Source organism: Littorina saxatilis, linkage group LG17, assembly GCF_037325665.1.
Source record: "Littorina saxatilis isolate snail1 linkage group LG17, US_GU_Lsax_2.0, whole genome shotgun sequence".
NCBI classification, from domain to species: Eukaryota; Metazoa; Mollusca; class Gastropoda; order Littorinimorpha; family Littorinidae; genus Littorina; species Littorina saxatilis.
The window spans coordinates 39,999,210-40,016,549 of record NC_090261.1 but is presented as its reverse complement, the minus strand read 5'-3'; the positions used below and the strand labels follow the sequence as shown (position 1 = coordinate 40,016,549).

The window sequence follows — 17,340 nt, the reverse complement described above, 5'->3', positions numbered from 1 at the left end:
CAGTTATGCGCTCTTGGACGTGCACCAGGGTGCTCCTTCCCGCGGTATTGATCGCCCCCCACACCATGACGCCTCCACCACCATGAACGGGTGCCTCATCCACACAGTTGGGCGCGTAACGTTCGTTTACTCTCCGGTAGACCCTCCTCCGACCATCATGTCGCTGGAGCAGGAAGTAGGACTCGTCGCTGAACCACACGTGTCTCCAGTGATTCCGGACGGTCCAGCGAAGGTGCTGGTTGCCCCACTGCACTCGGTTCTGGCGATGGCGGCGGGTGAGGACAGCTCCTCTGTGAGGTCTGCGAGCTCTCAAACCAGCTTCATGCAGGCGGTTCCGCACGGTCTGGTCCGATAATCGGTGTGGCCCGGGGAGAGCCTGGACAGAAGATGAGGCCGACAGGAAACGATTCCGGAGGTGGCGGAGCCGTATGAAGCGGTCGTGAGCAGCAGTTGTCGCCCTTGGTCTTCCCGCTCGTGGCATGTCAGCAACGGAGCCAGTGGCTTGAAACCTGACCCACAGTCTACTGATGGTGCTCTGGGACACGTGGAAGTGCCTGGCGATTGCACTTTGACTTTGGCCTGATTGTAAACGACCCAATGCAATTTGGCGGTCTTCTCTGCTCAATCGGGCCATCTTTCGTCGCTGAATTGTCGTCTGATTTCTTTGTGGCGAACAATCCGCTTTTATGCGTTTTGGAAGACATGGTGAGAGCTCAATATTCCCCGAGTTTCACGAGATTACACTGAAGCATGACGAGTGGTCATGCCAAAGGAGCAATTTTGACATTGTAGCCACTGATAACGCATGCGTCACGTGCAGAGCTCACTTGTGGCAATGGACGAAAGGTCGACGACCAGATAAACATTTTCTGCAGTTTGGTGGATATCCTTGTAGCCATATAACTAAATTAACCAAATATTACAAGCTATGCGTTTCTTTTTTTGAACAGTATAGTATTTTAGTTGGGGGTACAAAAAATTTCACAATTTTGTTGGGTAAATTGTTCTTACCAAATCTCTTTACAATTGATACTGGCTTATCAAACGTTGTACCCTTTACTGAAAGTATGCTAACTTTCAGTTTTTATGTTTTCTTGAATCAAAACACTCAATTGTATTCCAGTAAAACGACCAGGAATCAAATGAGCACATGATTCCTCTGATTTCCATGATTGTTGATCTCTTTTACACACTTTGCATTTTTGTGCATGTATTCTTTATACGTACTTGGCTTACTTTCTTCCCTGAATGTCGTGTCGTGTCACAAGGACAATAAAAACACGAAGTAGCTTGATACACTTACTTTGAACTTATACAATCAGTTCCCGTGTTCTGAAAAAGAAACGAAAACGTGATTTGCGAATTGGTGCAAGAGTAAGACACTGCCTATAGCTCCAAAGTGGAAAAGATAAAGAGCGCATTTGTTATAAAAATCTACTTACTTCAACTGTAAGGTTTGTTTCACTGCTGATATACTTCGTGATGTTACGTCTGGCTCTCATCTTGGTGTGTATTTCAGGTAAGATATCTTTTTTATATTGATTTATAAACATTACAAGTACAATAACATAGCAACAAGAGATATCCTAAAGTCTCTGCTGTTGCTTTCTCATCCACGATTCAGTATTTATATTGTTATTTTGTTGTTGCTGTTGATGAAGATGATGATGATGATGATGATATGCGGTTGCACTGGTTTTTAATCCAATCTTTTTGGGCGATTTATAGATCGACTGCCATATGAATCGAATTGATTGATTTTGCCGATTAACATGTGATCCTTGTGAAAGAACCTCAGTCCGATTCAATTCAATTCAATTCCATTCTCTCTCTCTCCCCACGAGTGCAGCCCCTTTGCTGAAGGCACAGCAGAAGTGCAAACCAGATGCCCGTGGCGTGAGAAAGTACAACGGAAAGTCTTGCGGCAGCACCACTCGCTTCGATGACGGCCACAGAGGTTCTTGCGGCTGTGGTCCTGGGGGAGACACTCCTTTCAGTTGGAACCTCAACGAGCTCATCACCGCCCCCTCCTCGCAGTGGTGGTCTAACGGTGCCAGCACGACCTGGTGTGCTGTCAAGTGTGGCACCTGCATCAAGCTGACACCTACAGGTATGCGTTTGAAGATCTTCTTCTACTTCTTCGTTCATGGGCTGAAACTCCCACGTTTACGCATGTTTTCGCACGAGTGGGTTTTTAAGTGTATGACCGTTTTTACCCCACCATTCAGGCAGCCATACGCCGCTTTCGGGGGACGTTTGAAGATGATAGTGGTAAATGGTGACGGTGGTGAAGCAGCGGTGGCAGTACGTGAGCAGCTGGTGGTGGCGTTAGGTGTGACACCTGCGATCAAATATGGGGCTGAAGGTGGTTTTGATGGTGGTTATGTAGTGCTGGTGGTGTTGGGCCAACGGTGGCAGTACAAGATGGTATGGCGTCAGGTGCGACATTTGTGTTTATATTTTAAATCGTTATGCTTATATATCAGTGATGTGTTTTAGACTAATTGATCAGTGTCGATTTTTTGGGACTTTTTGTTATGTCCAACGCATTTTGTAAAGTGCCATGAGACCGCTGTCTGGCGGCAGTGAAAAGCGTTTTTGAAGAACGTTTATTTTCATTATCATTACTATTACTATTAGCAGCAGCAGTAGAAGTAGTGGTAGTAGTTGTAGTAGTAGAAGTAACATCTAGCCGCCTTCTATTTGTAGGAGGTTACATTCCCGGCAAAGGAAGAGCCCCTTCCAACAACAGTCCTCACATCTTCCTCGTCATCAACAACTGTCCACACAACGGCAACGAGGAATGGTGTGGGATCTACGGAAAACCGGGAACAAGTAAGACTTTTTGTCTACATGGCATTGGCAGTTCTTGCACTGAGTAAATGCATACGATATTTTGACCAGCAAGAGCAAACTTAGTTGATGTTATTTTATCGGCAATCAGCTTATCTCTGATCGTGGTTCTTGTGTCTACCAGCACGCAACGGCGTCGGCAACGTACATGTATAAATGTTTTTCATGGGCGCAATGTTTTTTTGGTACTCTTTCCAAGAGCGGCGAGTTAGCAAGCATTTGACCTCCTGTAAGTGTATTGGAACATGTCGATGAATCTTCTTCTTCTTCTTCGTCCATGGGCTGAAACTCCCACGTTATCTCATGTTGTTGCACGAGTGGTTTTTTTTTCGTGTATGACCATTCGCCGATTTGGGGGGAACATGCTGGGTATTTTCGTGTTTCTTTAACCCACCAAACTCTGACATGGATTACAGGATCTTTTCTGTGCGCACTTGGTCTTATGCTTGCGTGTATACACAAAGGTGGATAAGGCACTAGCAGGTCTGCACATAAGTTGACCTGGGAGATGGGAAAAATCTCCCCCCTTAACCCACCAGGCGGCCGCGGCCTGGATTTGAACTCACGACCTCCTGATTAGAAAGCCGATGTCTTTATTCACGAGGCCACTGCGCCCGTCTGTCGGTAGATCTAATAAGGCTCAGTGAAGTAGTTCATCGACTTTTCAATAGCTTGACCCATGGATCCAACAGTACACCGCTGCAGTTATGCGTGCCGATGAATCCGAGGATCAATGGTTCCTAGAGTAGATTGACCAAATCAAAATTAATGAAAACAAAAAGCAAAAACCCGCTCCCTCTTCTCAGGGGGACAGGGTTATACCCCAGCAAGGTGTCAAAGGTCAAGACGTCAATGCGCCCCTGTCTCGGCCAGGGGGCGAAGCGCCCCAAAAAGTTAGAAAACATGTTTAATGATTTTGTACACAATTTGGAGCTACTACATGCAAGCAAACGTTAACTCCAAAAACAAAATTGAATAAAATAGATACATGTAACATAAAAACCAAATAGAAATTTAAAAAACGTTGACTTTTTACATCTTTTTCATTTTCAGAATTAGGAAACTTATTTTTAAATCCATTTAAACATTGGATTTTAGGATGGGACATTTCATCAATTGATGGAACTCCGCTTTCTTTAGCTCAGCAAAATGTGGCTAAACAAATACGAGAGTCAATGGTCTGACAGACTCTTGCTCAAAAATGCCGCGCAAACTCAATGACCTTTTCAAGAGGAAGACGGGGGCAAGGTGTAGTAGCCCTCAACGCATCAGTACAGAATATTCGTTCTATCATCCAAACCAAAGGGATGGGGGGGGGGGGGGGGGGTTCAGTTTAACTTGAAATGTCACATAATACTGCTGCACACTGCCACGTAACGTTTCAAGTGTTTTGTCATAATTAAACGTTCATATAACATACCCTTTTTACTTTTTCTTTAAATCTCTTTTCGTCCTCTTGTGACAGACCACCACAACTCCCATGGCTACGAGATGCATTTTGACCTTCAGAACCACGCGGGGCAGGTGAACAGGATCGGCTGGGACAACCCGGAAGTGGTGTGGGAAGAGGTCAACTGTCCTTCGCACTTCCACAACCTCTACCAACAATGCGAGTGTGCTAAACACGGCAAATAATATAATCCAGTGAACGAATTCAGCCCAGAGTAAGAGGGCCGCATGAAAGAAGAGAGACGAATGAACGCATACATTACATATCTACAAAACTGGAACACCGCAATGGGACATGCACACACGGTAACCCACGTCATTTTGGTACCATTTCACTTTGACACCAGGATGACTTCAATCTGATTACTATATATCTTTTGATTGTGTGCACTGAAAAAAAACGAGGGCACTCATTTGCAGGAATCCCCACATTGTGCGTTCAAGATTGCCTCATGTGCGCACTAAAAGCCGAAAAACGTACAAAACATTAATGGAGGGGGTCCCGCGACGCACTACAGCTGAAAAGAGTGGGTCTAAGGACGCACTTCCTACCCGTTATTGTTGGTACCGTCGGTACTGTTTTCAGCCTGGGAAATGTTCTGCACAACAAATTTGTTAATGCAACCGATACGACCAAAATATATCAGTGAATGACTCCGAGAAATTCCAAAAGTCGGTATTACATTGAATATGAGAGCTCCAGAGATAATGTCGGCGAGGAATGTGTCTTCTGAAAGCAAAAATGTGAACTTCTTAATCTTTGGACGCTTTAAAATTCCAGGAAAGGGGTCCAAACATACAATTTTGAGGTCCCCAGACCGGAGCCCTGTCCTTTTCTTTGGTTATTGTGAATAAATAACCAAAATAACGTGGGTTACGGGGAAACGTGTCACTAATACCGCAGATGTCCACATTTGATTTTCCTTAAGATTGGAAATGTACAACTACTTCGGGAGGGGGGTTGGGGTCATTAGACAATGCGACGAAAGACCAAGTGTTTTGGCTGACCAAGACGGTGTTTCGCCGTTATCATGAATATACCAATCATATACTTTGCCATAACAATAAAGCCCTTTATGCTGGCATGCTTTCGGACAGAATAAAGAACTTGAAAACCTGATAGTTCGCTTCATCTGTCTTCTAAAGAGCTTGCGCATGGAAGGGTGTGATGGGGGTATTTATTTATTTATATTTATTTATATGGGAGATTTATATAGTGCTTGACGTTCTCTAAGCGCTTTACATATTAATTTCTGCTGTGTGAGATGGAATTTTTTACACACAATATCACGCATCCACATCGGCCAGTAAATCTCAAGCCATTACGGCGAATATTTACTTTTCACGGCCTATTATTCCAAGTCACACGGGTATTTGGTGGACATTTTTTTTATCTATGCCTATACAATTTTGCCAAGAAAGACCCTTTTGTCAATCGTGGGATCTTTAACGTGCACACCCCAATGTAGTGTACACGAAGGGACCTCGGTTTTTCGTCTCATCCGAAAGACTAGCACTTGAACCCACCACCTGGGCTAGGAAAGGGGGAAGAAAATTGCTTACGCCCCGACCCAGGGTCGAACTCGCAACCTCTCGCTTCCGAGGCAAGTGCACTTACCACTCGGCCACCCTTTCCTATGGGGATACTTTAGTTATAACTCCGCACATCAGTGACGTCATCATGTGAGTGTCTTGATATTCAATAAATCCAAAAAAGTCCTAACAAGATTTGTTTTTGTATAATTTATTGAAAAAAAGCTATTTAAAAGATCAGCTTGATGAATGCACATTATACGAGACATACTTTCGATATCAGAGCAGCACAGTCAATGGCAAATTGGCGACATTCACTGTTTCTCCGTGCTAGTTAGGCTTCATTTTCAGTCGTGCGTATTATGACAAAACGTTAGAAATGACAACATAGGAAAAGAAATTATGCCTTGTCAGCTTTTCTACGGTCGTAAGTCCGACCTAAAGGGTAAACATCAGCGCAAAATGTCATCGTCCTTATTTCTTGCAAAATGGCTACGAAATTCACAGTGTGAAACCTTGTTATGCGGCTATAATTGGTTTTCAATCTCATCTCAAGTTTTTATAACCAACCACAATAATTCTTAGCGAACGTTTTTGATTTATTCTGTAATTGCCTCCACTTTTCTCTTGGGCTTTCATTACTTTCGTTCTTTTTTTCAGTACTTCCTTCTCTCTATCGCTATATGTGATTCTCTCTCACCCTCCCTCACATTCGCTCTTTCTTCTTCTTTTTTGTGTCTTATTTTGTTTCTGTGTCAGTGTGTGCAACGGTTCCGCGGCGCGTGTCAGTGTGTGTGTGTGTGTGTGTTACTCAATTTTAAGTTCGTTTGTTTGTTTACTTCTTTGTTGGATTTGCTCGTTTTGTGTTCTCTCAAGTTTCTCTTTTTACCTACATTTAGTCAAGTTTTGACTTAATCCGTTTTTCAGATAGACTGGAAATTGAGACGAGGGTAGTGGTGTATGTATGTGTGTGTGTGTGTGTGTGTGTGTGTGTGTGTGTGTGTGTGTGAGTGTGTGTGTGTGTGTGTGTGTGTGTGCACCGACGTCAGTGTGTGTTAGTGTGTCAGTGAAGAGCGATTCTGAGAAAAGTACTAGATATCAGTATTTGCATGAAACTTTACATACATATTCTTCCAGACAATATCCCCCCCCCTTTTTTTTAATTTTCTTTCATTTAATTTTTTTTTAAAATTTTATTTATAAATGTAGGCTAGCTACGGTCTTTGATGACATCACATCCAACTTTTAGTAAAAGTTGCGGTGGCACTTTGGCGACCTTATTTGTTTTTTTAATCACAGTTGATTGAAATATTGGTCAATGCATATCAAACCGAGCGATTATGTACATTTACCAGCTCGGAAAGTTTCAAGTAGGTGTGAAGTGACGGTGGAGACGTTAAGCTTATGTGAATGGGCGCTGGGCCGACTACGAGTCAGTCGGGGAGCTCGATGATTGTGTAAGCACATGTGCGGTGGGCAGACTGGAGATCAGGTTTAGCCGGTTAACTGTGCCGGCTTCGAAGCTTCTTGCAGCCTGTGCCGCTTACACAGGTAACAAGACACCTGGTTAGCAGTAATAAAATACCCAGCGTTTTCAAATTTTTAACTTGAAAGGACTAGAAACAAAAACCGTATATTATGAAAACAAAGGGCACCTGCAAGACAACCAAACCACTGAGTGTCCACTTTGTAACGTTTTCCGAGGTCAGTGTCTTGTCTCCAGACTGATAGACACTAGGAAGATCGACAAATCACCTGGGTCGCGTGACACTGACTGATTTTTGTGCCGAATCACGTTCAATTATCGGGTAGGCTACCTTTGTCTTTGACTTGGAGCACCGGGGCGGCATTGTGAACACTGGGCATAAAACACAACAACAGATCATCTTGTCACAGTTTCAGTCTCGGCGGATTTACTAACATCAGTTCGTTTATGCTGAAGGTTTACGGCGGTAAAAAAAAAATAAAAAAAATAAAAACTTATTCGGAAAGGGGTCAAGAAAGTCAGTGGAAAGCAGGGGCAAACACGGAAAGACACGAAAAAGATAGAAACTAACTTGGTGAAAAACAAGAACGTGACGTCACAGTTTTGCCCAGTAATGAAAAACAACGGGAACGCAGAAGAAGAAGAAAACTGCGGAGAAGTAATGAAAAACGAAACTAGTTGATTGAAGATTGAAGTTGTGACTGAAGTGCCGCATAGACACGGCCGTCAGTAGGCTACATTGTGCCGTCTGATAACACCGTAGGCACAGAAGAGCACCTCTCACCGGTGTGACGTTTTCATCTTTCGCCGTGTTGATATTTCGCTTCTCGGCCTCGTTGATCTAGTATAAACTCTACACTGAACAAAAAAACACCCTTCGATAGTACTGATGAGCGACCTTGTGTACCTTACATTCATGGGGCCAATTTTGTCCAACCAATTTGTTTTATTTAACTTAGAAATTTGATTCATCCTATTATGTTTCCTTCTTACTCAAGGGACGTAACCACTCAGTACACGTTTTCGAAGAATTCGATTTTGGGGTTGAAATCTATTAAATTTTACCACCAATTTTCTTCACATGCAAGAAACTGACATGCTTTTCGTCCTTAAATAATTCTTCTTAATTTTACCAGGAAACATCATTTCAGTCTTGAGTATATGTCGAGGGGGAAATATGTACACAGGCGAAAGATGAAATCGTGACAGGTATGATGTCTTTCGGAACTCAGTCTGTACAACCTTTTTTGTTCGCCACTCTTCCATTACAAAACATACGATGCCTAAATATTTAAAACAAACGATGCCAAAACTGTCAGAATCTTATTGCTCCGCGGCCCGCGTATCAGTGATTGTCGTTGTCAACGTTTGCGTTGCCAGCAGCGCTATCGCGGATCCCTCGGGCACTTTTCCTCATTCGGGTCACTTCGTTTTGAACCGTTTGAGGAAGTCACCGCTGTGTGCTCAGCCAAGCACGTCGCGCGCTCGCGATAAGAAAGACAAGGGGATCCAACATGTCGGGGGTTAGCCACAAAATTGACGACTACAAAGTGATTTCGTTGAAGCCTGTGCGGTTAGAAGACTTCAAAAGCAGCAATAGCCAAAGCTACCCTACGCCTGTGCAGCTCGTTAAACATTTTTCACAGCTTGACCAGGAGCGTCGGCTAAATTATGCTGGCGGTATTTCGTTTTCTGTCACGAACTTCTCGGGTCCTTTGATGAAGGTAAGTTTGTCCATCGCTTTTATTACCTAAGTTTCTAACATGTGTGCACGTGTTCCTAACACTAAACAATCATGCGCATAAGCTGGACAGTTGCATCTTGACGACTTGGGTCATGTTCCTGTCACATTTTTTGTTTATTCTCTGTGCATTTATTGTTCGCCATTTTTGTTTAAAATTGATTTGATCCATTTGAGGATGTGAATGTGACTCACTCAAAATCGACTTCAGATACTAGAATAATAGTGTCCACTTTCAACTTCCCTACCTGAAATTCATGTCTATCTTTTGTATTTTAGAACAGCATTCAAAGTTTTGCATTGAAGTGATGTGTTTCAAACAAAGAAAAGTTCAGCTTGTCACCCAACGAGTCCAGTTGATCAGTGGCATTGCCACTGCCCGGGCAGAGCTTTCGCGAGGTCGTGGCTTTTGCTCACGATGTACGAACCTGCTGTTGAGTTGCACTTGCTGTCAGATTGAAAATCGATGTTAAAGGATTTAAATGTGAAGTATTATCTATACATAATAGTTACAGCAACAGGTTGCTGATTGTCATTGTCAGAATGAAGTTCTAGTACTTCTACTTGTAAATGATCTTGCATGTTAATTGTTATGTTTAGAAATAAACAGCAAGCTAATTATCTACCAATGCCGCGTGAATGTGTTACAATCAGTGTTGAAACTTGAACACTTTCTCATTTGCCTAATTGTAGTAAATAGCGTTACGTGTATGGCAATCTACTGGCAGGTACTTGAGAAAAGTAGCATCTTTTTATACAACCAAATATTACTGGTAATTACTACTCTGTTTCAGTGTGTACATGCCCTGGCAAATGCAGATCACATTTAGTAGGGTATGGGGGGGTTTGTTGTGTACGCAGCACAGTATAACTATAAGTAAACAATTTATTAGTTTATTGTGCTGTATTTTCCATCTTTAGAAATGCAGACCTGGGAACCCATACGATTTCGCCGTATTTTGTACGCATGATTGTCTAGAATACGAGCAGTATGCTCAGTGGAAAAAAAATACGACAAGAACAATTCCTAGACTATTCTTCACAAGCACATCCCGCGGCTGATCCAGTATTTTGACACATGATTTCTCTGTACATAACCTGACACAGTGACCGCTCAAGGCTATGTAGTCTACATCTTTCACTTTTAACACTACCAGTACCAGCGTTTGGGCTATTCGGTTAACAAAATTGAACCATTGCATTTTCGGAGAGTTGTGGTTGTTTTGGGTAAAACATGGTCAGTGCCCATGGCAATAGATTTTCAAGTTGATGGCAAGAAGTTGGTTTGATGTAATATTAATTATTGTAATTCAATCAAGTTTGCGTTTTAATGAAACAGATTCTGTGATTGGTCAGATTGCCCCAACTCATTAAAAATTACCGGTGACTAATTGTCGATAGCCACTCGCTAAAAAATCCATTAACAACCTGCTGGCGAGGCGCATTAATACCGCTTGACTAGTCTCGGTTAGCTTTGAGGGTCATTTTACAAGTAGGAAATATGAAGGCCAACGAAATACCGAGACCATAAGGTATGCGAAGTGATGACGTCGAATGCGTGACGTAAGTTGATGCATGAATTCTTCCGGACTACGTCAGTCAATTCCAAAGATAGCTTTTGTGATGAAAGAATTTGTTTTAGAGTTTGGTGTCCAGAAACCCGTCAAAAAAGAAGGAAAAATGTGTGTGAAAGAAAAGAAAACAGGAGCAGAGTGATACGATAGGAATACAGAGACATATTTCTTGGGACTTGACCCTTGCAGGTAGGTGGACTGAAAGTAGTGTGTGAACAGAACAGAACCAATTCTCTCTGTTTACAACCGCATGAAAGCAGGAAAGAGATCGTCGTCAGATTGAATTACAATAACATTAACATGCTTCCATTTGAAACTTCTCGGTCTTCATCGTGGATTGACGCCCTCCCAAAGTCTAATTGAAGCCCTCCGTCGCTTCGCTCCGTCGGGCTTCAATTAGCTTTTGTCGGGCGTCAATCCCCGATGAAGACCTCGAAGTTTCAAATGGAAGCATGTTAATGTGTAATTAGTATAGCAATGCAAGGTAATCACATGAAGTTGTCCTAAATCCCAAATGAACATGTAGCTCTGATTGATTCAATTAAAGTACTAAATCTAGTAAAAGACAACTTTATTATTAATATGTCAACTATGAGACTTGAAGTTGTGCTTGTAGTTATGCCCCTTGAACATGAAAAAAACATGATTACAGAACTTTTAAGTCAAAATATTGTTCTATTTAAGTTGCATTTAAGTACATTTAAATCTCATTTCAGTTGGTAGAAAAACGGGCAAATACTGGATAACGCCACATCTGGCCGGTGCTACTAAGGGTTTAATGGGGTCTCTTTTCAAACAGTGGTACCTGTTGTGTGAGGTCCCTTCCAATGAAGGACACTTTATGTTCTTTGTATGTCTATTAATATTACCTTTACCAAAGCGTGCATGTGTGGAAAGACCACTTGCAATGTAGGGACACTTTGGCTGGTTCTTGGGTTGTATTTTTATCACAGGTACCACTGCATGTACTCCAGTGAAGGTACATGTACTAATAGTTCGGAAGCCTGGAAGAATGTGGTTTAACTTAACTGATGTTGTATTCTTTTGGGGGGAAAATGCTCAGTATCCACATAGTCATTTGTAGTCTTGCGTTGTTTCATTCCACAATCTTGCTAGTTTTTTTTTTCTGCGCCCCACCCCCAATGGTATTATAATTCAGTCTTTAGTTTTATTCAAAAAGTTCTTCTAACTTATAGTTTAACATTTTGTACCAACAAAATTAAAAGCACGGCTTTTCTCCTTCACGTTTCAGCTGGCTGATGACGAACCATCCCCCTTGCTTCAGATCCCGGATTGGCAGCTGGCCAGCGAGAGCAGCGAAGATGGGGAGACAGCGTTTCCATGGCTTCCATCTCATCCGCAGGCTGTGCTGCAGATTCCCGACGGTTCTGAAGACTTTCTGATGGATCATAGCGACGAGGAGGGTACCTCTCCCACTTCCGTGGAGTTTTCCGACGAGGCTGGCGATCACATGGGTAATGAAGTGAACACTCCCCTGAAGCCCAAGAAGCGCACGCACACTTGTTCCGTGTGTAATAAGTCATACCGACTGCAAATCTCATTGGAAAAGCACCTTAAGGTTCCGTGTGAGCTGAGGCCGTACAAGTGTGAGATTTGCCAGAAGGCATTCAAGCGACCTGATCACCTCAAGGCTCACAGCCGAATGCACACAGGGGAGCGACCGTTTTTGTGCTCCCTTTGTGGGAAAACTTTCCGCCAGAAGAACCACCTTCAGCGGCACTCGGAGCGCAAGCACGTCAATGGCAAGGTCGTGGATGAAGGGGACGACGTGGACCAAGACCAGAATTCTTCGTTCGACGTCTGCGGTTTGGAAGACCTCGAAGACGACGAGATGAGAACGGAAGATCAGGACTGACTAGGGGCTCGTCTGGTTTGTGCAGAGGAAAACAAAATTAGATCAAAGAAACTGAACAAAGCTAGGAAGAAATATACAAAACAAAGAGAGAAGAAGCCAAAGAGAGGTCAGCACAAAAACGCCAAAAATAATGCAAAGAAAGGGTCGGGACGGACACAAAACGGAGACACTGTGTTGTCTCCGCAGATTGAGAATGAAAGTGCGATACTCTGACAAAAAGAGAACTCTTTGTGGTGGAAAAAGGGAACAGACTTCAAAGTGTTAATATTACTGTTAGCGCTAAGCTTTACCGTGCCATCTCTCTTCTTCCAAAACGCAAGCAACATCAGAAGGAGTTTCAAAGAATTGTTTATGATGTTATTTTACTTGAAGAGATCTGATCTCAGCTGTTTTCTTGTTCTGTCTCTAATACTTATTGAGATCTGCACTCTTGCAAACCAGACGTAAAATAGCAATAATTATATTGACAATTGTTCTTTATTCAATAGAGGTGAATCGAATTATACCCTTTATTGTACATGTTTGTGTGTGTGCGTGTATAGATCTATAGCTTTACAAAAACTTTATATCGGGGTCATTTGTTTCTTGTACACATGTGGTTGTTTGTCACCGTGTTGTGAGCTAGAAATAGCATGAGCTACCTGCCCAGTACCAGAGACAGATCTGTTGTGTGTAAGACTATATATTTTAGGCTCTTTTGAGTCTGGTCTATCACGCCGTTTTTGCTTTGAATATTCTACTTAAACGAACAAACATTTTTTTCTTCATACTAAATACTGACAAAGCTTTCCCTCTGTCTCTCGTTTTGAACATGTTTACATGGTAGACGATTCTTTTGCAATAATCTTCTCCAGAATGACATGGACAAAGTTTACATTATGTGTGAAACGAAGGTATACACTTTTGTGCGTCACTCCTGATTATGTGCATTTGTATGGCTTTACTTTTGTCTAATTGTTTTTTGAAAGTCACTTTGGTTATGACAGCATTTTTGAGGACAAAATCTGGCATTACTGAGAATTTAACAAATCAAAAGTAATTAGTGTAACTTTAAACCGTTTAAGCAAGTAAACTGGCATTTAAATTTAGAGTAAAATAAATGTCAGTTGCCACAAGCCTGTATTGTAGAATTAAGAACAGAATCGCTGCTTGTGTGTGTTTTTTGTTTTTAATGGAAGCTGCTTTGAGCTTATCTTTTTTCTCTTCAAAGAGGAGAGGCAGGCATTAGTAATAGTGCTTTGATATTTTGTTCTAGAATAGAATAACCACAGATGCACAGAATTGACAGCTGGAATTTAGTAGGTTTTCAACCTGTACTGGACCATTTTGTAAACGTACAGTAAGTAGCTAACAAACTTTATTAGGTAGTGTTATTTGTTTCATTCTGGATAAACTAGATAAGATAGGGTCTGTAAACAAAATTCGGTGTTTCTGGTTGCTCAGCCAACCCTACTTTTTTCTTTTAACCCTAGAATTTGTGTTGTTTGACCCTTCAAAAAAAACAACTTGACAAAACTCGATTTAGCAGACTACAAGGAAAGCTACTCTTTTCCGACATCTAGGGGACACAGCTGGTATGAGTTCTGACCAATTAAATGCCACATGCTTCTGGGTAAAATAAGAATTCAGATGGAATGGTTTGTAAATGTATACTGTATATTACATTCGCCTGGGTTTTGATGAATGATGCCGTCATGTTTGTAGAGCTCTGGAAGTGTGTGACTGTGTTGATAGTTCTACTAGATTCTTCTTCTGGAAAAGTGTAAAACCCTTTGTGTATTTTGCCTGTGCATTCTCTTCAGTGACATGCAGTTGTTTTGTTTTGTTAGTGATTGATACACATAGCCTGTTGGTGTGTTTTGGAGTTGTGGACCATTTGACTTAAAAATGAGCTGTGTGTTATTGAATCATCAGACTCCAAGTCTGTCTGGGTGGGTACCTTCCAAATCAACTGTGACTTTCTCATTTTATTTTGAGACTATCTTTATTCTCTTTGGTGATTCTATATATATTGCAGTTTGATTTCTTTTGTGAATGAATTATTCCCTTATTGATTCCTATCCCCAAACTATGTTGCGACCCCTTCCACACATCAGATTTGAATTTTGTTTGAGTCTTCTGTTCGGTGATTCTTTGTTGCAGTTTAATTTCTTTTGTTGATAATCGCCTTTACTTTGTTTTTCTCTGTGCTGAGCCCAGTTCTCCCTCCATCCCATCCTCTTTCTTCACAGAGACGTTTGTGGAAGATATTGTATGACCCTTGGGTTATATATGACAACATGTACTTGTGTTTTATGGAGGATTGTATACCGATAAGCTATGTCTGGTGACTGTGTCGAAGCACAATTTTATATCAGATATTTACAAACGGAAAATCAGGACCAAAAATATCAGAGAAACTGTTTTGAAATGAGTGTTCATGTTAATTTTGTTTTGCTCCTGTGGTTATTTTGGTGTGCAAGACAAGTTTTTAAGATGCCTTCCTTCTCATGGAAACTATCTTGTAAATCACTGTACATCTGCCAAGGCTTTTACCTGGAATAATCAATAAGAGCATCCTTCCTCTTGGTCACAAGGATAGTTTACAGCCTGGTTGCTTCCTGTGCAGAGTGAGCATTTTTTGTTGAATTTATTGTGCAAATTAATTCAGAAAACAACATCCCACTCTGCGTACACCCCCCGCGGGTTAGGGGGAAGAATTTACCTGTCGTAAGAGGTGACTAACGGATTCTGTTTCTCCTTTTAGTTTTACCCTTGTTAAGTGTTTCTTGTATAGAATATAGTCAATGTTTGTAAAAATTTTAGTCAAGCAGTAACCCCCCGCGGGTTAGGGGGAGTCCCATATTGGTTGGGACAAGAAAGAATTTACCCGATGCTACCCAGTATGTCGTAAGAGGCGACTAACGGTTCTGTTTCTCCTTTTACCCTTGTTAAGTGTTTCTTGTATAGAATATAGTCAATGTTTGTAAAGATTTTAGTCAAGCAGTATGTAAGAAATGTTAAGTCCTTTGTACTGGAAACTTGCATTCTCCCAGTAAGGTCATATATTGTACTACGTTGCAAGCCCCTGGAGCAATTTTTTGATTAGTGGTTTTGTGAACAAGAAACAATTGACAAGTGGTTCTATCCCATCTCCCCCCTTTCCCCGTCGCGATATAACCTTGAATGGTTGAAAACGACGTTAAACACCAAATAAAGAAAGAAAGAAAGTCAAGCAGTATGTAAGAAATGTTTAGTCCTTTGTACTGGAAACTTGCATTCTCCCAGTAAGGTAATATATTGTACTACGTTGGAAGCCCCTGGAGCAATTTTTTGATTAGTGCTTTTGTGAACAAGAAACAATTGACAAGTGGCTCTATCCCATCTCCTCCTCCCCCCCCCCCCCCCCCCCTCCCATTTCCCCGTCGCGATATAACCTTCGTGGTTGAAAACGACGTTAAACACCAAATAAAGAAAGAAAAAGAAAGAACTCTGCGTACGAAGCAGCCAGGCTGTTGAGTTGTTTGTATCATGTGGCAAAGTTGAAGGATGCTTTTATTCCAGGTAAACAAGTTTACACCTGGACAAATCTGTGGTGCTTTACTTGATAGTTTACACGGGAAGGCAAGTACCTTAAACTTTTTAAAGTGATGACTGCTAGAATTTTTGGTGCTGCCACTGATCATGATCAAAAGATTCTAAAAAAAATACTTGACATAAAGTGATAATGAAAAGATTCCTCTGCTTAGTGTCAGACCACGATTTTCTGAAAATGATTTTGAGAGAAAAAGATGCAAGTGGATGAATAAATAGAGTGGAAGGTACATCACTGCTCTAATTTTTTAGGCAGAGTTTGCTTTTTAAATGATTCTCAGAGAAAATGGAAATATGAAGTGGAAGGAACAGTACTGTCTCACAATTACTCCTGTTAGTTCCCACCTGTTACCTCCCTTGTACATAGAAAATATGACTTGTTCCATCGATGATTGTAATGTATGCTAAAACAATGATGTCCACATTGTCCATATCAGTTGTACGTGTTTTTCATGCATTGAAGTCAACGGGTGGGGTCCAATTTCACATGACAAATTTTTACAGGTGTGTCTTGTGTTTGTAGTCAGTGTGTCTGTGCTTAGCCATTTAGTACATCTGTTTTGCTTAATTGTACAGCTGGTTAGTTGTTCAATTCTGATGTCTGTACATGTGTGTACCTGCTATTGTTGATAATTTGTTCAGTTATGGCTTTTGTACCGCTAGTGTTACAAATGTCTGGGAACTGGGAAAGTTTAGAACTACACATAATGTTTAAAAACAAACAAACAATGGATACTAAAATCCCCCCGCGGGTTTGGGGGAAGAATTTACCCGATGCTCCCCAGCATGTTGTAAGAGGCAACTAACGGATTCTGTTTCTCTTTTTACCCTTGTTAAGTGTTTCATGTATAGAATATAGTCAATGTTTGTACCCCCCGCGGGTTAGGGGGAAGAATTTACCCGATGCTCCCTAGCATGTCGTAAGAGGCGACTAACGGATTCTGTTTCTCTTTTTACCCTTGTTAAGTGTTTCTTGTATAGAATATTGTCAATGTTTGTAAAGATTTTAGTCAAGCAGTATGTAAGAAATGTTAAGTCCTTTGTACTGGAAACTTGCATTCTCCCAGTAAGGTCATATATTGTACTACGTTGCAAGCCCCTGGAGCAAATTTTTGATTAGTGCTTTTGTGAACAAGAAACAATTGACAAGTGGCTCTATCCCATCTCCCCCCTTTCCCTGTCGCGATATAACCCTCGTGGTTGAAAACGACGATAAACACCAAATAAAGGATGGATACTAAAAGATTGGTGTAGA

The 17,340-nt window shown here is 41.6% G+C and overlaps 2 protein-coding genes across 2 annotated transcripts; both read left to right on the top strand.

Annotated features, from left to right (window-relative positions):
* The first annotated feature begins 1,382 nt into the window (after nucleotides 1–1,382).
* On the top strand, nucleotides 1,383–5,422 carry LOC138953444 (endoglucanase-like). Its single transcript, XM_070325253.1, has 4 exons — nucleotides 1,383–1,519; nucleotides 1,850–2,110; nucleotides 2,710–2,835; nucleotides 4,319–5,422. Exons 1-4 carry the CDS (start codon nucleotides 1,483–1,485, stop codon nucleotides 4,486–4,488), a joined length of 594 nt encoding a protein of 197 aa, XP_070181354.1. The 5' UTR covers nucleotides 1,383–1,482; the 3' UTR covers nucleotides 4,489–5,422.
* A 3,367-nt stretch (nucleotides 5,423–8,789) lies between these two features.
* On the top strand, nucleotides 8,790–15,886 carry LOC138952690 (uncharacterized). Its single transcript, XM_070324389.1, has 2 exons — nucleotides 8,790–9,045; nucleotides 11,889–15,886. Exons 1-2 carry the CDS (start codon nucleotides 8,836–8,838, stop codon nucleotides 12,510–12,512), a joined length of 834 nt encoding a protein of 277 aa, XP_070180490.1. The 5' UTR covers nucleotides 8,790–8,835; the 3' UTR covers nucleotides 12,513–15,886.
* The last annotated feature ends 1,454 nt before the right edge of the window (nucleotides 15,887–17,340 follow it).

What these genes read in the sequence shown, in the direction of transcription:
- LOC138953444 (XM_070325253.1), top strand. Translation starts at nt 1,483, where the DNA reads ATGTTACGTCTGGCTCTCATCTTGGTGTGTATTTCAG. An exon ending in CATCTTGGTGTGTATTTCAG is followed by an intron (nt 1,520 to 1,849) that starts GTAAGATATCTT and finishes CCACGAGTGCAG; the next exon opens with CCCCTTTGCTGAAGGCACAG. An exon ending in CATCAAGCTGACACCTACAG is followed by an intron (nt 2,111 to 2,709) that starts GTATGCGTTTGA and finishes TTCTATTTGTAG; the next exon opens with GAGGTTACATTCCCGGCAAA.
- LOC138952690 (XM_070324389.1), top strand. Translation starts at nt 8,836, where the DNA reads ATGTCGGGGGTTAGCCACAAAATTGACGACTACAAAGTGATTTCGTTG. An exon ending in TCTCGGGTCCTTTGATGAAG is followed by an intron (nt 9,046 to 11,888) that starts GTAAGTTTGTCC and finishes TTCACGTTTCAG; the next exon opens with CTGGCTGATGACGAACCATC.